Genomic DNA, 22,747 nt, shown 5'->3' with positions numbered 1-22,747 from the left:
TCTTGCTTTTGTCCAATCATAACAGAGAACAAAACATTTGCCCCGCCCTCTAAAGTAGATGTTGAAAACGTCATCACCCAGCCTCTGTAGCTTTAGCCTAAAATTAGCTTGATGTCAAAATTGTAGAGACCTTATACTTAATCGCGTGTTTATTCTTTTCCAACCGACAGTCTAAGTAAGGGGGGTTAATTTTTGATGCTCCGTATCAAAACAGTGCCAAAAATGTACATAAAAGCCTTATTCAGATGCAGAGACATGCTGAAAGGAGAACTTATCGAGTGAATGCTGGCTAGCCTAGTCCAAGCTAGCTGAAGAACAGGGGCCGAAAACACGTAGCGAAGGTGAAGCTTGTTAACCCGAGCCTGGCTTGTTTGTCGTACCTGTCGTAAACACAAGAACAGAAACGCATTGAAACAACTCCAGTCCTTTCTGTCAAAGTAAGTATAACGCTTAATCTTTTTTCTTTTGGGGTAAACTCGCTAGCCGATCGTTAGTGTTGGCCAGCACTTGACAACTGAACTTCGTTAGCTAGTTATCTTAAGGCAGGAGTTTTAATTCTAGATAAAGACAGTTGTCAGAACTAAAAATGGATCAGAACCAGGACTGAGGAGTCTTTGTTTGTCCAAACAGTGTATTGGATCTGCTTGTCTTGTGTACGACAGATTTGTTTAAATGCTAGTAACGTTGTGTGTTTGAAACACGATTACGGTAACGAACAACAACCGCATCAGACTGTAACTAGTAAAACGATTAGCTTACTTGATAAACAAGGTTCAGTGATTAATGGCTGTTAAGACAAACGTTGGCACCCATCAATTAGTCAACATTTAATTGTAGCTTAAAATATTGTCATAATAAAACACGTGAGACAGATATACAAGAAGCTATAGCTAAGTTCATGTATTTTTATGTGGCGTATTTTCAGAATATATTTATCTAGAGAACCCACTGTAAGAATATCAATACATACTTATCCTATATAGCCATTCAGTTTTTTAAATGAAAATGCTAGTAATTTCTGTACCAATACAGAAATTATTTTCCTTTTCCCCCCCACCACGTTGTGTGTATTTTTATTTTATTAGTGTTTGATTGTGCACTTGGCATTGTTCTAGTGTGGCGGCGTGTGTTCGAGAAATGGCATCATCATCGGTGCCCTGTTTGTATTGGCACCCTGATGTGAAATCTTGCACTAGTCATGGTGTTTAAGCCTCTGATTACTGAGTCCACAGGCTTGTCCAAAGACGTTCATCTCCATTTATTTGTGTCTGAATCATTTTATTCAGAAATACATACTCACATTCAATAACTTATACAAAAAAATTATAAAAAAAAAAAAAATCAATAGTTTTCTGTCTAAAGGGAAGTCTGTGCAAATGATATATTAAAAAAAAACGTTTCCTAAACTTACTGTTTACAATTGTATAAATAAAACTTTTCAAAATAAAAGTACTTTAAAATATATTTTCTTTGTTTGTTCCAAAGAATCTTAGATGTTTCTTCAATCATTTTCAACATAGGGAAAGGTTTCCACTTTTGTATTTCATTCATTCTCAACTTCTGATGCCTGGAAGGCAAATGAAAGACAGTCAGGCCAAAGACAGAGAGTCTGTATATGCAATTACACATACTCTTTTTGTTGCCAAGAAACCACTCATAGTCTAGTATAACATAACTCACTTACTTTCCTCCACTTTGAATATGGTCTGATAGACTATACTCTGTTAAAGTAATGTCATGCCTCTGATACCCCTGCACTCAAAGATCATTCTGGTGTACAGAAAAGTTATGTACAAAAGACATTTTAAACAGCAAAAAGGTGCTCAAGCTGTTTTTATACCTTTTTGAAACTGACAGCATTGTTTATTTGTATTATTATTATTTTAAATATCTGTTAGTTTGTACTTTATTTAAAGTAATTTGAAATCATTGTAGCTCATAGTATTTACATGAAAAATGCAGATGTTAAGTTATTTAATTTCCAAACTAATTTTTTCTCATTTTGTTTTGTTTTAAAGCTATGTAGACATTGACTTATTGTGCCATAAATTAATGTGATTTAATGAATGAAACTAGGTTATAGAAAGAGGCATGTTGGTTCTTAACTTGCATTTTTGTTTTATTCTGCTCTTTTAATTTAAGGTAATTTGGGATAATCTCTGAAAAATGATTTTATGGTTCACTACCAAAATTATCATAGTTTATCTTGTTATTCAGATAATACAATGACTTAGAATCTTCTGATCTAATTTCATCAAATTATTTATTATTTAGTATATGGTCACAAAAAATTAGTATTTTATTCTAGTTGGTTGATACTTTATTCAAACATTTTTAGGTTTAAGGTAAAGTAACATCTAGATATTAATATATCATATCCTGTTCACTTTAGGTGATAAAAAAAGTTACACCAGAGCTTTTATGTCACTAGTACGTATTAGTATTAGTGTTTGCTGGGTTATTCTGTGTCTGTGTGGATCCCATCAGCAGCTCAATATTAAATTGAGTTAGCTTGTTAAAGCTGTCCTGCTTGTCTGATGTCTGAGAGCCGTGGTTGTTCTGTGCTGCTCTTTTGGCCTGCTTTCAATCCTATCCTCATAATAAGCAAATAAAGAACAATTTTTATGACATGACAAAATCAGTTTAAGATTCCGTTTTGCCACTTTTGCTTAGCGATAAACCTAAAATGTTTCAGATCTCCATAAATGAGCACATATAAAAATGACATTGTTGTGTCCGTCTCATCCCATGTAGCAAGCGTGAGCATCTTCTGGTTGTTGCTGTGAAAGCTACACAACTGCAACTTTTGCACTGTGTAACCACATCACTCTTGGTGATGTCATCAAAGTTTGCTGTAATTGTTTGAAAATAGCTTTTGATAATAATAGTATTTAGATACAGAAAACACAATTTGTCTCAAATATTATGTCGTCCCACCACCTTTTAAAAAAATCAATTTATATCAGATTTGGCCAGCAAATACCCTGGTATTCCGTCCTAAACACAATGGAATTAAAAGCATTGGTTCGCAAAAATGCTCCTTCTTACAGTTGTGACCACACAGACTTCAATGCAAGTTCAGTTTAGACTTTTTTTTTTAAATTATATAATTCCTTCCCTATTATGAAATTACTCCAAAGGTGCCTCTTGACCTCTTTGAAACAAATAGGTCAAAAGGCACCTTTTATTAACAAGTTTTTAATTACTTGTAAGAAGTTTTTAATAATTAATTTCTTTTAATTGGCTTTTAGAATGCATGGATAGTTAAAGAACTATATGAAATTGTAAAATATGCACATTTTCACTCTAGATAATTTAGTAATAATGTAAGCTCAGCTATTATACACAGTGTTAATCAGTTATTATAGATCGGTACGTCCCTGCAGAGGCTGATCTTGGTTCTTGATAGATTAAATGGGTTAAGCAATTCTTGTCAATTTTTCTATTCATAGAGGCACTGTTTAGCTTTTGGTGCTCATTGCATGGTGTTACAGACCCCTGTGGATGCAGAGAATACTGTCATTATCGACTCAACAACACAGGAGAGCTTTTTGAAAATGACCATTGACACAACAGTCAGTCACCTCTCTAAATCTTTTTTTTTTTTGCTTGCTTTTCCTTTTAGTAATTGGTTTAAACCAAGCTGAGCAGATGAGGATTTTGTGTCTTGAAACTTAAAGCCATCATTCTCTTATATTCGACTGTATACATGGTCAGGAGAGGGCTTGACCTATGAGTAAACTTGAATTGCATTCATAAGTGTCATATTGACATTTACAGCTATAATGTATTTGCTAGACTGAGTATTTCCGTAACAAAGGCTCCATTCATCCTCAAGACGATCAATAGAAGTGTATACATTCCTACATTATGTCAACAGTAAACATAGGCTCAATAAAGAATCAGGCTCTACTGTCAAACAGCTAACATTCATTAAGCTAATGTAGGGGCAGGTACTGTCAGATAACTTCCTCTTGAACACTTTGGAGTTTGTTAATGCTTTTAGTATCTAGCTATGGCTGGCCAAAGAAGCTTTTAAAGTTACTCCTCAATCTTTGTAAGCCTGAATGGCTGGTCTATTTCTGAAAATGTTGAGCAATGGGCTCTGTTTAGATGGATTATTTGTTTGCTCCTATTAAGTAAACATTATAAACAAGATATGCAATCCTTAGAAACAGCACAAAAAATGACAGGCAGTCTAGTATTTTCCCCAAAAACATGTTGGGTTTTCGCAGAGTTCAAATTTCAAGACTGTCATCCCGGACCTGAAATCTATTTTTTCTGGCTGGAAGTTCACACTCTGAATGTTTGTTATATTTAGTTTGAACTAAAAGGAAATCAAATGAAGCAGGTCAAAACATCTCTTCACTTGATCATTGACTTATTTTGTTGAATAAGTAAACCTCTACCAGTGGGCTGTAAAGATGCAAACCTCATTTTTGTGTTTGCTGCATGGAACAAACAAGTTGAAAGTAAAACTGTTATTCAGATCTATCTTTGAGCAATTTCATTACAGTATTGAGGTGTGTTTTGTTGGCGTGGATTCTTCCACAATCTAGAGGCGAATTTCTAATGAACTATTGCCGAACTATGTCCCTGAAAATGACGGGTTTTTGATTTTGGCTAAAAATTGCATACGTAATCATAATTAAAAGACCACTGGGAACCCTTTTAAAATACATAAAGATAATCGTATTGGGACTTTAACATATCTATTTATTTAGTTTGAAACGTTTTTGTTATGTACTTGAAAAAATGCTTTTTCATGAATGTATCATCATCATAACATCGTTAGATATTTACTTTCCTAATCAACTCTGTCAAAGCTCTCTTTGTAATATTTTCTTGGTGCTACAGTAAGTACAACCAGGGGGACATTTAGCATAAGACAAATATAGACTTTCTGTTTGACTGTTGCAGCTCTTGGTTTCAGTTGAAGCTTTTCACAGATCGCTTTTTATCCAGGATCCAATGTTAAGGAGCACATTTTACTTTTAAATTTTTAAAAAACCTTTTTTTGTTTTTGTCTCCAACAGGTAGCCGTGGATCTGTCTATGGTAAAGCAATGGGTGCATTCCTAGACAAACCCAAAACGGAAAAGCATAACTCGCACGGTGAAGGAAACGGTGTGCGCTATGGGCTGAGCTCCATGCAGGGCTGGCGGGTGGAGATGGAGGACGCTCATACAGCTGTGCTGGGGCTTCAGACCCCCGGTATGACTGACTGGTCTTTTTTTGCTGTGTACGACGGTCATGCGGGATCAAAGGTTGCCAACTACTGCTCTAAGCACCTTCTGGAACACATAATCACTAGTAGCTTAGGAGATGGAGGTACACAGGGCTCTGAGGCAGGATCAGAAAGCTCTGGTGGTGAAATTCCAGCCCCATGTCCTCCTGCAGTGGAGGCAGTGAAAGCCGGGATCCGTACAGGCTTCTTGAGGATTGACGAGCACATGCGCAGCTTCACAGACCTTCGGAACGGCATGGATCGCAGTGGATCCACCGCTGTGGGAATTCTTCTATCACCTGATCACTTCTTCTTCATCAACTGTGGGGATTCTCGAGCTGTTCTGTACCGCAATTCCCAGGTGTGCTTCTCTACACTCGACCACAAGCCTTGCAACCCACGTGAGAGGGAGCGAATCCAGAATGCAGGGGGCTCAGTGATGATCCAGAGAGTTAATGGGTCACTGGCTGTGTCGAGAGCCTTGGGGGACTATGATTACAAGTGTGTGGACGGCAAAGGGCCCACAGAGCAGCTGGTCAGCCCTGAACCCGAGGTGTTTGTTATGGTTCGGGCACCTGAACAGGATCAATTTGTGATTCTTGCTTGTGACGGAATCTGGGATGTCATGTCCAATGAGGACTTGTGTGAGTTTGTGAAATCTCGCCTTGAGGTGTGTGATGACCTGGAGAAAGTCTGCAATGAGGTGGTGGACACGTGCCTTCACAAGGTTTGTCAATGTTTGTTGTTGTCTTTTTGCTTGTATGTCAAAACCTGTTGTTGTTTTCAATTCACTGTGTTTAGAAAGCGCCGTTTCATAACTCTAATTTAAAGTCCCATTTCTTTCATTTTTTGATGTATTTTTAAAGTGTTTGTAGTGGCCCTTTAACTATAATCATGCCTTCTAAGCCAAAATCAAAATCCTGTTGCTTTCTAGGACATAGTTTCTGCAGAGCGGCAGGAATTACTTAGAAATGCACCTCTGAGTTGTGGGCGGGACCGCTTGTTACTGCGTGCTCTAGTTTACACTCGCCTGATTTACAGTGATTTGAATGAAGAAATACTCAGAAAGGCTATTTTAATCTTAATTTTCTTAAAATATAGCTTCCATTATCATCATCATCATAAAAATGCAAGAATTACTATAATCCAATGTGTTCATTCCAGAAAGACCAAGTAATTTAGTTGTTTAAATAGTTGATTATTTCAGTGACAGATGTCATCAACGTACTTTTAGTCATGTCTTGTATTGAGCATGCAGCTAGATAGAAAGATTTCCTATAAAAAAATAAATGGAAAGCAACCTGTAATCATCTTCTGCTGTCACTGGCACAAAAAATATTAATGGGATAAAAAGACATTTTTTGGAAAGTTTAAAAATGTGTAAACTGGTAAGATTTCACCACATCTTTATGTTAAAAGTGTAAAAATTGTTTGTGTTTTGTTTTTCCCACAACGAATAAGTCAACTGTCCCACTTAACTCAAATGAGTAACTTTGGTCTGCAGATAATTAGATACCAATAACTTAGGGGTCAAATCACATTATGAATTATGGATGTCCTTATTTGGTCGGAAATGTTTTTCCCCACCTGATTCCCAAAAAAAAAACCTCTGCATAGGTTGTTCTGCTTTCACTCATGTCTTTTTCTGTTTGTTTCCTCTATGAAAATGCCACTTAGGGAAGTCGGGACAACATGAGTATTGTGTTGGTGTGTTTGCCCAACGGTCCCAAAGTATCAGAGGAAGCTGTGAAGAAAGATGCTGAGCTCAACAAATATTTAGAAACACGAGTGGAAGGTAAGAGTGTATGAATGATGAATATACATATTTCCTGTGTTTTAAAAGGTGAACAACAATTCTGGTATTTTCTTAATCAAAAGTGCCATTGTTAAAAGGTTAAATTCTGATATCAGGCAAATAATTTCAAAATGTGAAAGTGCAGGTTACATTTGTAAATCATTTGAAAATGAATAACATTTGCAACATTAACTCATTTTGTAATGAAATATGAACACAGTACAGATTTAGTAAAATCATGTCACATTGTAGTAAAAGCAGCTGTAGTGAAATGAGAAACTTGAGCAAATATTTGCTTCCTGATGAGACGATAGAAATGTTTGCAGAAGACCAACAGAACACATCCCTCTTTGTAGTGAATGAGTCTGTGTAGCATTCCTTAAAATCTGAGACTGGAATCTTAGGCCTCGTTTCCACTGAGCAGAATGTTGCGGTCTGGTCCGGTTCCATTATAAAATGGACCCATTAAACGGAACCGTATCACTTTTAGGCCCCCGTTGGTCCATAGAAAAATGGAACAGAAGGGTTTGGGTGGAGCTACTGTTGTCACACGAAGGTCGTTACGACAAATGAAAGAGCCAAACCAGCACAGACGAATTCTTTTTGCCGACTTGTACAAATTACTAAAGGCCAAGTGGGGAGAAAAAATGAGCTGCTGGATGACCTCCATTGTTATTGTTGATGGTTTCTCTTTTGCTGTAGTCGCCAAGCTATGCAATCAGTCTACACTCCGCATAGGCCGTGACGGTCCAGCTTTGAGTGGAAACGCTCACCTGAATTGCCTGGACCATTCTAAACCGTACCGCTCAGTGGAAACGAGGCTTAAATGTCTGGTTTGTGCTGCCCAGCAGAGTCTGAACAGGACACCATTAGGAAAATAAAACTCAAAATGTTTTGCTTTCATGGTTGGTGAGCCATGACTAAGATGACTTTGGATCAGAAATTTGTGATAATGGTTCAGAGTTGGCTCTGGTGTCAGAAGGAGGCCAGTCCAGCAAGTTGTACTTTTATAAGCTGCTTGTGTTTGTTTTGCTTAAGTAACTTTCAAAAATTAGAAGAAAGATATAAATGGGAGTGAATGGAAAGCATTTACTGAACATCGGTGAATTCTCATCATTGTCTCCACTCAGCTGCAGGCTCCCTGCCTGTATGGGTTTATCTTTATGTTCTTTATCACCTTTTTGGTTTCGTCTTCTTTGCTCAGTTTTTCTTTTCACAGACGCTTCTGCTTATCATTTGCTCTGATTTGATTTGTTTAGTCTATATTTGAATTTTCTTTTCAGTCTTTTTGACTTCTTTCTCCTTTATTCCATCCTTATATAATCCTTTGTAATTCGTTTCCTTTCTGCAGAGATGCTGTCTCGGCCCGGAGATGAGGGCTTACCAGACATCGTGACAGTGATGAGGAACCTGTCCACCGACAGTGGAATGCCCCCCCTACCACCAGGGGGTGGTCTCGCCAGCAAGTAAGCGTTGTTAACCTTTTAGGGGTTCAAATCCACTCTGGTTTTACTCATTCTTTGTGCATTTTTCTGCATTATTTCATTAAAAGTAGCATCTTGAATAAAAGACTGACTCAGTGTTAAAGCTGAGGAGTCCTGTAAAGAAAGCCCACCTAACTGCGTAATACAAATACCACCCAGGAAACGAATGTAATTTTAGAAAATCATTTAAATTGGGGGGTTGTTACTTAAGGACAAAGTGCAATTTTTTGTTTGTTTGTGTTCTTTCTGCAGACGCAGTGTTATTGAAGCAGTATACAACCGTCTGATCCCATACAAGGAGGAAGATGGAGTAAGTAGCTCTAAATGCTATGAAAGGGACTCATAGAAACCAGCCAAATGTTGGCGCTTCCAAGGCAACAAAATCAATGAGTTATCATCTGTCTTTCAGTTTATCTTTAATACGCAAATTCACTCAGAGAACGTTCTGCTTCTGTTGATGAATACTGTGTGTTCACAGCAGAAAATATGATAAACTTCTCAGATTACTTAAAGGCCATCAGGCTTTTTGTCTTAGAATCTGTGTCTTACATCGCCTTTGAAGTTCTCATAAAGATCTTTGCATTCTCGACTGACTCATTTTTTTGTCTTAAGAACAAAATTATCCAAACAATAGTTTCAGCACTGTGGTGTATATACGAACAGGGCTAAAATAGTCAACACAATACTCTTCCCCCCCAAAAAAAATATATTTTAAACACACTTATGGACAGGATCTGAAAAATCTCAGGAAAAGTGTTTTCTAATGAAAGCGGCGGTCCTTTTCTGCTGCACTTTTGTGCGTGGTTATGCTGTTGCTGATGGCTGGGAGTGTGCTTGTGGGGATCATGATGATGGATTGAATGATGTGTTCCTGAAGTGTCATAGTTGGACTATTCTAGAATCCCTTTGCATTGTCAGACCAGGTCCACCGTTTATGGAGCTGCTCGGTTCGCTGAACGTCTGTCTGCTTGTGTTACCAGAGTTTAGGTGTGTGAATGTGTGTGTGTGTGTGTGTCTTTGTTTGGTAGCTTTTAGTGGCTGTATTTTGTCTCTGTCTCTAAGGAAGATGGCTTAATATAACAGTTTGATATTTGTACACACATGAATAAAAATAAAGAAATGACCTAATATACTTTGACTCTAAAGTATGAGTTTCTTGTCAGCCTTTAGAGTTCTAAATTAAAATGAAGTATTTATCAAAGCAGTTCTTGTTCTGATGGAAGTAGGTACCTGTGTTTAAAGTGTATCTGTAGATGCTGGGCAGGTTAAAAACTAATTTTAAAGGCTCTATAGTAAAATAGTGCACACTTAGGCCCAGGTCCCACCAAATGCAGCAGCTGGTCAGAAGATGGAATGTGAGGCAAATAGAAGCCTGTTTCATGTGGTCCCACTGAAAGCAGATGGTTCACGGCGGGTTCATCAATATTTTAATTACTAGAAGAGCTGCTAAACTTTGAGGAAAACGCAGGTTAACGATAAAAGTACAAACCTAAAGAAACAAACATTTGAGTAATCCACAACAGATTAGTAATTGAGTTTATTGCAGTCAGAACCTTGGGTAACATTTTGTACGTTGTTATAAACACCTAAATAATGTCAATTTTATACTGTCGGGTATGATCCTCACAGTATAAAGTGCTTGCTCCTTAATATACTGGGTTGCTCCCATTGATTGTATATGAGAACTAGACTGAGTTAGCGTGACATCACCTGTAGAAAATGGCTTACTTCCAGCTCCAGTGAGATAAAGTTGGATCAGTTACCATGTTTTGTTACCATAAATTGTCCGTAAGCAGTGATTGGTCCCAGTCGGTATGAGGCAACATTTCAAAGGCAACCACTCTCACCAATCAGGAGAGAGCTTGTCAGAAGGCCACACCCCTACCACTTGAAAGTGAGCTCAAGAGAATCTGCCAAACGTTCAACGTGAGACCACCTTTTTGAGACATCTTATTGGTCAGCTTATAACTTGAATAACCTTCAAAACAGAAAATGTGAAAAAAAACTAGCATTAGCAAAAATATGTTTAAAAAGGTGGCAGAGCAAGAATACCGGTAGTTATTCTGACAAATATAATGACTGAGCTGTTTATTTGTCAGTTGTAGTCTATAGGATTTTGGCTGCTCTGAACCAGTGGCTGCTTCCTGTTTGGAACGGGAGAGGGGAGGGGTCGGTCCAGTTCTCTGGGTGCTCTTGGCGCCCCTGCTACTGCCAGTGGGGACACTGATTGGTGGCTTCTATTTGAACGGTGTTGTTGAACAAACCAGCCTTGCAGTGTTTGGTGGGACCGGGCTTTGAACCCAAACGCACACATTTACGCTCATACTTCAGGGATGTATCAACTTGTCTAACTGTGTGTTCACCCTCTGATTAACGCAGCCCTCCTGTTTCATTTGGTAAGTGATCACATATATAACTGTTACACCCCCTCCACCCCACCCTGTTCTTCCAACCCCTCATGCATACAGCCACATCTACACACACACACACACACACATTCTTACAGGCATGTAAGTGGTGACCTGTGCAGCATATCCCCCCGTCCCACCTTCATCAGTCTACTCTGTGCTCTGGTCTACTCTGTAGCATGTGGAGCTCCACTTAGGTTTAAAGGGGTGAGTGTGTGTGTGTGTGTATGTGTGTGTTTGTATGTGGACACAGCTGTTAACATTTGATGAAGGTAAAAACTGATGGGGTGTTTGTAGTCTCTTGTCTGTCTCTCTCTCTCACGTCACAGGTACACAGACACGCATGCACCTGTCTTACACGCATGTCTCACACAGATTTCCAGCAGCTGCACGCAAACATGACCGGTCTCTGTTTTTGTGTCGATTCCTGCACTAAGACAAAACGGCCAGCGAATCGGGTCGTTGGTGTATTCCAGAATGAACTGAGGTTAAAGTGTGCCCTGGTGCTATCAGAGTCCCGTACTTTTAATTTATTTTAGTGAAGATGTTGATGTTGGTAAACCGAAAAGTCAAGATTGGGGAAAAAAAATAACAGGAAGTGACTTTACTGTTGTTTGTGTGTAATTGCTAATAACGTTCCTTCTTTTTTTGTCTCCGTTTTTCTCTGACCCTACTTTTCTCATCACTCTTGGTCCATGATTTGGTTTCATTTTCTTGCTCTCCTTCACTTCTCCTCCTCTCCTCCCCTCTTTCGTGTGTTTCTTTTGTGCAGAGTGGAGCAGATGTGGAGTGTCCCTGGTAGCTGTCCAGCACAACCCCACCCCCAAAAGACCAGGACCACTAATCCACACAAGTTCACACCCATTCGCATATTTTAATATCACTGGGATTTCTTTCTTTTTTTCTATTATTGTTTTATTTTCTCTCCCCACTCAGAGGTTATTCCAAGCTAAAATTTTGCTTTTAAAAAAATAATCACCTCAAGTGGACGAAATGAGGACTGCAAAAACAACAGATTTTTTTTTTTTTTTTTTGTTTTAATGAACAAACGCGGAGGAGAAAAAGCTGCACTACAGAACTGCTTACAGTACAAACATAAAGACAGAAGCAGAAAAGCACAGTTTTTCTTGCTTTTTTGTTGTGGATTATTAAAGACACTGTGTGAAGCTCTGCTCTTACGGCTTTGAGACTTTAGGGTGCCTTTCAGACCTGAGAGAGGGCCATCGGCTGCCATTACTGAAAACCAGCCAAGGACTTCTGTGAGGCCTGGAAAAGACGAAAATAGTTTGTGGCATTAATTGTTTTCAAGCTTAAAGTTTACTAACTACAAGCGGGAGGCTATCGACCACACAAGCATGAAACTCCCCACATAGGCTGCACTGTCAAGTTGGGTTTCAGGGTGTTTTGGCATTACTGGGACTCCAAGAGTGCTGCGTTTCATCCACTTGTGCACACGGGCCTCTGGAGAACGCCTTACAGCTCGCAGCTCTGAGGCCTGAGCAGCCTGGAATCCACACGGAGACACGGGGCAGACGTTTGAGTCCTTAAGGCTGGCTCCCCCTCATTCCTGAATTCAAACAGGAGGGGCACCTCACTGCAGCTTCTTCTTCTCTTTTTAATGGACTGAACAGGTTTTTGTTTTGTTTTTTTTGCCTCTCTATCCTTTTGCCTCTCTGCTCTCTGCCTTCTCTATAACAGAAAAGACTGCAGTCATTGACATACGCAGAAGGTGTCAGTATCATAAGCTTTTGAGCCTGCTGTTAAGATCTAGAGAAAAATTATATATGAAATACATAAATATATATAGATAGATATATTATATTTTGATTTGTTTGTTTTAGTAAATTCCCAGCCATTGTATTGATGTGGCCTAACATGCGTGCGGTCAGTGTGAGTGTTTTGGTGTGCACACATGCGTATAAGAATAATAGAAAACGGCATGTGCACACGTCCTGACAGAGCAGCGTTCCAAAGACGGGGTGTGAGGGTCAAGGAATTTCAAACTCACCTTCCTCCTCTTGACCTGGTTTCCTCAACACACACACACACACACACACACACACACACACACAGTCCTGCTCGTGCTACAGCCTGCCTTTTCCAGCTTGCATTCTGTCTGCTTAAATAATGCCTATTTTCAGGAAAGAAAAGTGTGATGTACCTTTTATTTTCATTGTTTTAAATAGGGTGGAATATATACATTGCTTTTGTAAGTAATACCAATGTGATCCTGTTACAAATGGTCATGACTGATGAGGGGAACAGAAATGTACTTTGTGGAGCAAATTGGGAGAAAAAATTTTTTTTTGTGCCTTTCAAAGGCGTTTGTAGACGCAAAGGAGTGAAACTGTGGCAGAAAGAACACAAACTACACCTGGAGTCGTGCTCCCTACGATTGCTGTTTTTAGTTTTTTCCACAACATACTTTATGGACTTGCATGGATAAGCACTAAACTTATAAATATCTGAAAAAAGCAACAACAGCTACCTTTGTTCAGCAGATGTATGCAGCCACAGCTAGATAAGTGCATACTTTTTGTAGAACTTTTAGCTTGATTTAACACGTTTGAAAAAGTTCAAATGTAAAATACACTTTGAAATCGTCTAGAGACTTAATTCAGCCCGCCTCCTGAAGTGGCAGTATTGAAAGAAACCAGGTCCAACAGAGATTGCTAGCTGATTCATGTTCTTGTTTGTGGTACACTTTCTCTTGGTGCCATATGACAAATAGGTACTTGAATGTGTAGTTATTTTGCTTTTTTCTTCTTCTTCTATTGATACTTTTTTTGCGGTGGAGGGAGGGTGGGTTCTTCTGCAGCCGGTGGTTTGTGATCGAGGGAGGAGTGTTTTTATTCTGTGAGATGCACTGGGGGACTGGAATGATGTTCAGTGTGGTGGAACACAATGTTGGAGAGGAACGGCCGAGAAGAAAGACACCTTCATCAAATGTTTTTTAATGTTATTGAGTTGAGTTTACTTACTTAAATAGTGGTTTCCAGATACAATTCAAGATTATTTTCTGATTTTTTTATTTTATTTTTTAGACATTGTGAGGTTTTTACCACATTGAACATATAGGTTGGTATTTAAGCTATATGAAACACTGGGAAAGGTGAAGATTTACGGGAGGGAAGAAGCCTTTTATTTGTCGGAATGTAATTCGAAATGACTCACACTGATTCCAATGCATAGACTGATCACAAGCAGAACTGCCGCGTCACATTCTCTCATCAGTCATCTAATGACAAAACAAGCTCTTATGGGTTCCTTTGTTTTGAGGAAAAACAACAAATTCATTGCTATAAATGTGGAATTTGTTGTCAAAGCTTACCTAGAGAAACATCAAGTTGTTTTGAGTGACGTCTGAACAATTTCACCTTGATTTGTGGCTATGAAAGGTTGAGTAAAGAGAGTTCTAAAAAACCAATGGTGTGATGGACCGGTCAGTTATTCTGGGACAGCTGGTTCGATGAGGAAACCAGAAAGGAAGAATTTTGACAACACAAGATGGAAACATCTCTTGTAATCCTTTAAGAATAAAAAGAAATATTTCTAATTTATGTCCTCCTGGTGTCTTCTGGTCATTCCTAAAATATATTTATTATTGACTGCATAAATCTCAGTGTAAATGTGTTTCTTTTCACTTTAGTATCTTTTTTTTTTTTAGACAAAAGAATGAGTCAACTTTAATGTTATGACATGAACTCAGAGGTACAGGTTTGAGCATTTGTCACCCACTTTTATACTCATTTCCCAGCATGCTATTGTGGTTTGGACATTTTTTTTTTGGAAAACGTCGGTGAAACATCACCTTGAGATGAAATGCTTGTTTCTTTTTTAGTATTGGAATGAGCATGCCTTTATGCAATCATTGCTTTTCAGTCGAGATGTTCTGTTCCTAAGACAGTTTACCTTTTGTACAGAATGAAGCAGGAGAATGTTCTGTACCAGGAGAGTGGTAAAAGGTTTCCCAAAAAAAAGCCCCACTACTTGTGTAGTCTGTATTTTTAAAAGGGAAGGGGTTTATTAATTAATATAATCGATTTATTGATTTCTATTCCTATGAACCAACTAGATTGATTTGTCTGAAGCAAGTTGTTGATCAAATTGACCTATTCCATTATAAAATCTTATTAAAATTAAATAAACTGATTTTATCGATCTTGGGAAATACCATTTGAATTAAGGCATTTTGGCTTGGCCTAGTTTAGTTTATTATTTGGATTATTTGGATCTGGAAAAACAGTGGGCTAAAATTGATCAAACTAGGATGTGAATGGATTTTCTATTAATTATGTTTTGCTAGTTTGTTCACATATTTAATTTACACTTGATTATCTTGCTTTAAATACATTGAATCTGGAAAACTTTACCTGTACTCTTCAGTACCCAGGTATTTCTCTCTGATTCACACTGGTTAAAGTTTTGGCAAAACATGTTTTGGATCAATTTTAGGTCGGATCATTCAACATTAACGACACTGAATCTGATCAGCAACTGCAAGTTATGATATAAATCGAATCATGTTTTTAAAGTCTGTTTAATGATGAGCATTCAATACTAAATGGATAATCTCAGTGAAAATCCCAGTGAAAACACTTTTCTTGTATTACTTTTAAATATATTTTCCCTCTAGAAGGCTTAATTTAATGAAAGAATGAGTCATCTTTGATGCTCTGGCATGAAACTTATGGGGTACAAATTGAGCATTTGCCATCCCCTCAGTCTGTACTTATTTCCCAGCATGCCTTTGTGAAATTTGGACTTTTTCGGTCATTCTCGTCTAATGAGTTGCTCTTGTTTAGATGTTGGGTCGATTTGAACATTGTAGCACACATATGAAGCTCGTGCGTCGCAGCGCGCGCGCAGCTCCACAGGAAATGCTAATCTGTAACCAGAGCCAGCCATCCATCCAACCTCCACTTCCACAGGTCCCCGCATTCCACAGGTGGCACCGGAGCAAACCGTTCTCTCTCTGACTCCCACTGCGGTCCCTCCATCTTTTCCTGGTTTTGATGAGTTATATAAGGAAAGACAGCGGCTCCGTGGAGCTGGCGGACGGCATCCGAAACCTGGGCTTCCAGGATGCAGACGTCGTCACCGACTTTCCACCGCACAGCTCCCCACGGGACGCCGTGGAGCGGAAGGACTCCGCCGCTGAGATTGACGACTCGGTGTACGCGCAGGTGGAGCCCTACGCGGGGATGCCCAAGGAGGTGCTGCTGCTGTACTCCTCCCAGGCCCGGTACCGAGTGCCCAGAGAGGTCCTGTTCTGGCTGACGGTGTGCTGCACGCTGGCGCTGGTGGCCGTCACCGTCGCCATCATTGCGCTGTCGCCGCCGTGCCTGGGCTGGTGGCAGATCTCCCCGGTGTACCAGGTCTACCCGCGCTCCTTCAAGGACTCTGACGGGGACGGAGTGGGAGACCTCAGAGGTGGGAGGCTGCAGGCATGATGATGATGAGCACGTGCCAATATATCAAGATCGAATTCTTATTATTTTCAATTAAGAGTTTTTCTAGAGAAGTTAACTTTGACAGTCCAAAGACAAGAGTGGGTTATCAGGAAAGCAGACAAAAATATGCCAATAATCAGCAGAGAAAAAAAAAAAGTTCTGAAATGCTAGAAATTTAGTTTGCGTAGAAATATTTCTTGAAACTCACATATACACGTGATTCACAATAGCCACAGTGATATCATAAACAGTTGGGGATCATAGTCCAAAAGGAATTTTAAATGCCCTTACTTTTACTAAAATTTTCTAAAAATATTTTAAAAATCACACAAAGTTATTCAATCAAACTGATGATGGGATGACTTATGCTATTGAGTTCAAAATAATTTTAAAGACCCACACAAAAGACATTCTTGTTTTGGCTGTTTTTAACAATGCTTTTGTGTAATTTTCTGATGATGGAAGACATAAATAAGGAAAATTAAGCTTAAAATTTCATTTCTGAGTATTTCTTCCAACTATTGTGAATCAGGAGCAGATGAAAAAGTGGAGAAAAAGCCAACAGTGACGTAGGCTCTACAATCAGCGGGGGCCACAAGCTTCCTGCTCGGGTTGTGGTCTGCTTCTGATGCATCAAAAAGACAAATAGATTCATGTACCAGTACGTCTTTGTTTTCCTCTACCGAAGAAAGAGTGCCATCTGGCTTAAACCGGTATGTCTGGATAGATCTGACATTGCTCACCATTTTTGTTGCACCAGTAACAGTGGGGGTCGTGAGGGGCTGTAAACTAGAGGGAGAGCATGTAAAGAAATAGGATGATGGGAAGTGTGAGCAGGGTTACACTTAGCCAACAGTCCCGCCCACAACTCAGAGATGAATTTTTAATGAGCTACTGCAGCTCTGCAGAAACTATGTCCTAGAAAACGACAAGTTTTTTTTAGTCTTTTTATTTGGCTAAAATAAAAAAAAAATCACTATAAACGCTTTTACAATAGATTAAAATAGGCCTGCACAATATATCGCAAATTTATCGTTATCGCAATATCAAGCTGTGCAATATGCATATCGCAAAAGACGGCGAAAATCGTAATAAATGGTTACCTTAAATATGCTAAAACAATCTTATGGCAACTTGAAGGATTTAATGAAACAAACAAATCCCTTAATGAATTTACCAATCGAATGGACTCCTTTACATCATAGAGCAATCGGATGGAGCTCTTTTATGTTAGATGTTCGTCTCCTATGTAGATGTGGGTCATTTGGAATGTAATTTTTAATCTGTTGCAGTAAAATGGAAATGATGTTTTTGTTTGTTTTGTTATTTGTTCATATAACGCAAGTTATATCGTCATCGCAATATTGATCACTGATATCGCTGGTTTTCCTCATATCCTGCAGCCCTAGATCAAAAATGAGTAGAGTGGGCATTTAAAAGGTTTAAATTAAGAAAAATATTTTAAAAGTAAATAAAGAAATGCTAACTGGACATTTACATTTTAAGTTTCCGTCTTGTTTTTCACCTTTACAGGTGATAAAACAAGACGTGTTTCTTTGTGTAAAAGTTGATGGCATCCTCCATCATCCTGCTGTCTGCTCCACAGGAATTAAGGAGAAGTTGGATCATTTTCACAGCCTGAACATCAAGTCGATCTGGATCAGTCCCTTCTACCGCTCTCCTATGAAGGACTTTGGCTACGACGTGGAGGATTTCCGAGATGTTGACCCCCTTTTTGGAACCATGGAGGACTTCGAGGAGCTTCTGGCAGAAATGCACAAAAACGGTGTGTCCTTGCTTGAAAATAAAGATATACTGTATGTGTGTGGGGTGGCATGTTCTGTTATTAGCAGCATGGATTCAGGCTTTTCTGTTCCCATCAGGTTTGAAGCTGATTATGGACTTCATTCCTAATCATTCCAGTGACCGTCACCGCTGGTTCAACTTGAGTCGGACCCGAGATCCGCTCTATGAGGACTACTACGTCTGGGCTGACTGTAATGCAACAAAAAAGCCTAATAACTGGGTGTGTTCTTGCACTGGTGCACTGTACTGAACTATTGAGACCCAGTTGGAGAAAAACAAAGATCTTTGCTGGAGTTTGTCTTGTTGACATAATCTCCTCTTTTTCCTTCAGGTGAGCATTTTTGGAAACTCGTCATGGACTTATGACGAAGTTAGAGGACAATGCTACCTTCACCAGTTCCTCAAGGAGCAACCAGACCTGAACATGAGGAACCCAGCCGTCCGCAAGGAGATCATCGTAAGATTACTTGAAGTCCCAAAGCTCACCTCAGAGAATGACTCATTCTGGCAAATGTTTTGCAGAACTCTTAGAAAGACAGTCACGGTGTCCAAACTCCTGTCCATGGATGTAATAATATGTAATAAACAGATTTAACATCAGAGTGGACGAGTTAATACTTGTTTCAATTCCCTTATTAAATTACTGTTTGAATTTAAATCAGGGTGAAATACGGTTTTGCTAATGCACATTTTTAACAATGATTTCTCTTTAGGATATTATTCACTTTTGGCTATCGAAAGGTGTGGACGGTTTCCGGATGGATGCGGTGAAGCACATGCTGGAGGCAACACACCTGCGGGACGAACCACAGGTGGACCCCAACAAACCACCGGTGAGCGCCTCCTTTTATAACTTCCAACTATTCCTTTACATCAAAGGCATCAATGATTAAACAACACATTGAGCCTTGCATTGACTTAGCTCACTGAGATATGAGTTTGGAAAATTATATTTATAAGGCAAAATCCCTATGAAACACACGAGTCACAATTCAGGCTATGTGATATTATCGTAGCCATATTTTGTTATGGACATTTGACACCAAAGTCTGGTGTGTCCAACATTCTTTGTGTTAAACTTTAATTGTTTTTGCGGATCAAAACTTTGGTCAAAGTTCAAAACTCTTCACTATCTCTGCAATAACCCTGGTTTACAATTACATTTTATTCAGTTGACTTGGATGAAGATGTCAAAGTCCACACTTGAACAATGTAATGGATTGAAGCAGAACTATGGGACTGAAACAACATGCTGCTTTTTTTCTGTAAAGCTGCAAGACTAAACAGCAGAGTGGGACATTTTGTACTATTTGTGATAATATTTATCTTTGACTCAAATGAGAGGCTCAACTTTTCCCCTTTTGGAGAAAAAGGTTAATTTAAAGGGTTCATGACACAAGCGGCTGGAAGCTCGGCAAGAGAATTTTTCTTTCCTCAGAGGATGAGGTCTTTTCTCACAGAGGAAAGATTAGCCCAAAAGAAGCATATTTTAAAGGATTTAGAGGATTAGTAAGTCATTACTGACCACTGCAGGGTAATGCTGTAACACTGAGACTGAATCACACCCTTGGACGCTGCCTTAGAGGTATACTCTCTGATTCTGCATCATATCTATATTTAAAGGCTACAAGTTGTTAAGGAGAAGCTCGGAACAGAACTTTCATTAAATTCTGAAGTATAAAGGTTTTTAAGAAGCATGCAAGTGCAAATATGTTTTTATGGCAGTGTTTTATCCACGTTGCTTTAACCCTTCAAGCATTCTAATTTTTTTGTAATCAAGATGTTTTTTTAAACCCTTTGATGTTAAGTTTTTCCTCACAACATTGCTAGTTTAAGATGCAAAAGTATTGACATGTGTACTTTATTTTCCCATTGATTCAAAGTTTATTTTTAACATTGTTTAACTGTTTAATTGTTTAACTGTTTAATTGTTTAACTGTATTATAAAGATTTCAATACAGCAAGTACTCATTAAAAAAAGCAATTGATGAGTTACACTTAACCTAAAGTTTCGAAAACCTTTTTCCTGCCCCTGGTGGAATGATGATGCACTACAGGGCAGAAAACATGGACCAAGTTCTATTCATTGGGTTTTTAAGGAAAGTTTGGATCATGCAAATGAGATAGATCAAAGGTGAAGGTGTTGACTCACATGCTTGAGAATTCATCAGCTCAGGAGGAGCAAAAACAAAAGTCATTGTTTGCCAGCTCTTTCCTACTTTTTGTGTTTTAGAGAGCAAAATCCAGAGAGGAGGGTAGTGAAAATCTTTGATTCTAATAAACTCAAATGCTTGCACTTCTGGGTACCTTTACTTGTTGCATTTGGTTGTTTTCTTCCAAACCACTTAACCTGTTAGGTTGTGGTCTGCTAATAGTTTCTAATGTCAAAGCAGGTTAAAGTGACTTTTAAAATACGTGTGTGTTTCCACTGAACATCTCTAAGTTTCTGTTAAATATTTATCTATCTATATATTTAGGCAAACTCCTACCTAAAAAAGGTCAGGACTTTTTAAAATGATGATATTGCTTTATTGCAGGAAGAAGTAACAACTGAGTGGGACCTTTTTCATGATTACACCACAAGTCAGGTTGGCTTGCATGATATCTTGCGTGAGTTTAGGGCTGAGATGGAACCCTACAGTCGCGAGCCTGGAAAATACAGGTAATTCAGCTAATTTATCACATTTAACTATAATGTAAAGGTTGAGGGAAACATTTCGTTTTAAATGTAATAAACTTTCTGTAATGTAATAAACCTTTAACTGAAAGGACTTTGGTCAAGCAAATTTGTATCTTTACAATGTTATCATTAAAGAACTACCAGAATTTCAGTCAATAATTATTGAATATTTTCATTTTCTAGCAATGCATTGTCCTATAAAAATAAGTAAAGATGCATGTATTGTGCATTCCTGAAAATTATAATTTTATTGTTATAAATCAAAGCATCCTATTCATACTGAATGTGAGGATGGGTTTGGAGATGCTGTTTTTTTGTTTTTGTTTTAAGATGATGGATGATTGATTCAAAAAGGTTTTGTAGAATTGATAAATCTACAAACAGCAGCAGCCATCACTTCAAATAGGTACAGTTGAAATTTTCGCTGATGCTGTAATTCTGTTTCACAGGTTCATGGTGACAGAGTCATATGATTATGAAGAGGTGGAGAAGACCATGATGTACTACGGGACCCCCCTGGTCAAAGAAAGTGACTTCCCCTTTAACTTCTACTTGCTGGACTTGCCTCAAAACGCCAGCGGTTTGTGGGCTAAACATCTAGTTGACCTTTGGATGTCCAACATGCCCAGAGGAAAATGGCCCAACTGGGTGGTGAGTCGCACCAACATTTCAATGGCTTTCCAGCTGATTTACTATTCCTATTCATTTTGATTTCCTATTCCTGCTTCATTAGCTGCTGCCTGTATTTCCCTCAACCTCACACAGGTGGGAAACCATGACAGGAGCCGAATTGCTTCCAGTGCTGGTAAGATGTATGTGCGCGTCATCAACATGCTGCTGCTGACCCTTCCTGGCACCCCCACCACCTACTATGGAGAAGAGATCGGCATGGAGAACATCAACATCACAGCAGACCAGGTTCAGGACCCCTTTGGCAAATATAACCTGGTCAGTATTTTGCTAGTATTAAACAAAACAAAAGTCTCCAGTCTTTTGGATTGCTTTTATTAAAAATATAGAAAAGGACTATGTGAGTGGGTGCCAAATGTTTACTGTGCTTTCTGTGCAGAGCAATAGTCGGGACCCTCAGCGCTCTCCCATGCAGTGGAACAGTGACATGAATACAGGCTTCAATAACTTAACCAACATCACGTGGCTTCCTGTACACCCAGATTACAAAAGTGTCAATGTGGAGGTGAGGAGCTTTTTAAGAACAAAACAAACATCTGACCTGAACGGGCTTAAATTTGCCTTCTGTTGATCACATCTGCTTTCCAATCCTTTCCATCCAGGTCCAAAAGGACAGTGAAGGATCCACAATGTTTCAGTATAACTTTCTGAACAGCCTGCGGCAGGCAGAGCTTCCCTTTTTGCGAGGCTGGTTCTGCTACGTTCAAGCTGATGCAAACATCTTCTCGTACCTTCGAGAGCTCGACGGTCACAAAGAGGCTTACCTTATGGTGCTTAACTTTGGTAAACAATCTGCCACAACAGATTTGTCCTCTGTTCGTGAGCTGCCGGACCAGCTGAAGGTACTGATGAGCACCAACTCCATCAACAATGGAAAAGTCTTTCAGAAGTCTGGCATCCAGACAGAAGCCGGAGAGGGTTTGGTGATTCGATACTCCACCTACACTCGCTTTCATCCCAGTCATGCCACAGAATGCTATGTCTCTGAGAAAGCCTGCTACCTGGACACCGTTGGGATTCTTTATAAATGCTAAAATAAATGAACAGCTGTCGTCAGTTATTCTCAAACTTGATTCAAATACCAGTAGTTCAAAAATTCATGTTCCCTGGAATACAGTGAAGAATAAAGTTGCACAAGCATTTGCTACCGATGTCATCTGTTTTTCAACAGGCTTGTCACCGATTTTTGTTGGATTATGTCTTGT

At 38.9% G+C, this 22,747-nt stretch overlaps 2 protein-coding genes across 3 annotated transcripts; both read left to right on the top strand.

Annotated features, from left to right (window-relative positions):
* Nucleotides 1-55: 55 nt before the first annotated feature.
* ppm1b (protein phosphatase, Mg2+/Mn2+ dependent 1B) lies at nucleotides 56-14,473 on the top strand. 2 transcript variants are annotated; one of them, XM_011484308.3, is made up of 7 exons: nucleotides 56-437; nucleotides 5,037-5,953; nucleotides 6,904-7,021; nucleotides 8,373-8,487; nucleotides 8,758-8,815; nucleotides 10,885-10,901; nucleotides 11,686-14,473. In XM_011484308.3, coding segments are annotated over exons 2-7 (1,197 nt in total). In that variant the 5' UTR covers nucleotides 56-437; nucleotides 5,037-5,065; the 3' UTR covers nucleotides 11,687-14,473. The 2 variants fall into 2 exon arrangements, with proteins under 2 accessions (XP_011482610.1, XP_011482609.1); XM_011484307.3 differs by lacking the exon at nucleotides 10,885-10,901 and having other exon boundaries at nucleotides 57-437.
* A 1,234-nt stretch (nucleotides 14,474-15,707) lies between these two features.
* Nucleotides 15,708-22,686, top strand: slc3a1 (solute carrier family 3 member 1). Its single transcript, XM_023963142.1, has 10 exons — nucleotides 15,708-16,346; nucleotides 17,973-18,152; nucleotides 18,250-18,392; nucleotides 18,504-18,629; nucleotides 18,886-19,005; nucleotides 20,710-20,834; nucleotides 21,302-21,503; nucleotides 21,618-21,800; nucleotides 21,922-22,047; nucleotides 22,145-22,686. The coding sequence occupies exons 1-10, from the start codon at nucleotides 15,929-15,931 to the stop codon at nucleotides 22,574-22,576; spliced, it is 2,055 nt and encodes a 684-aa protein (XP_023818910.1). The 5' UTR covers nucleotides 15,708-15,928; the 3' UTR covers nucleotides 22,577-22,686.
* The last annotated feature ends 61 nt before the right edge of the window (nucleotides 22,687-22,747 follow it).

This window comes from Oryzias latipes, chromosome 15 (genome assembly GCF_002234675.1).
Source record: "Oryzias latipes chromosome 15, ASM223467v1".
NCBI lineage: Eukaryota > Metazoa > Chordata > Actinopteri > Beloniformes > Adrianichthyidae > Oryzias > Oryzias latipes.
This window is presented reverse-complemented; position numbering and strand designations above follow the sequence as displayed.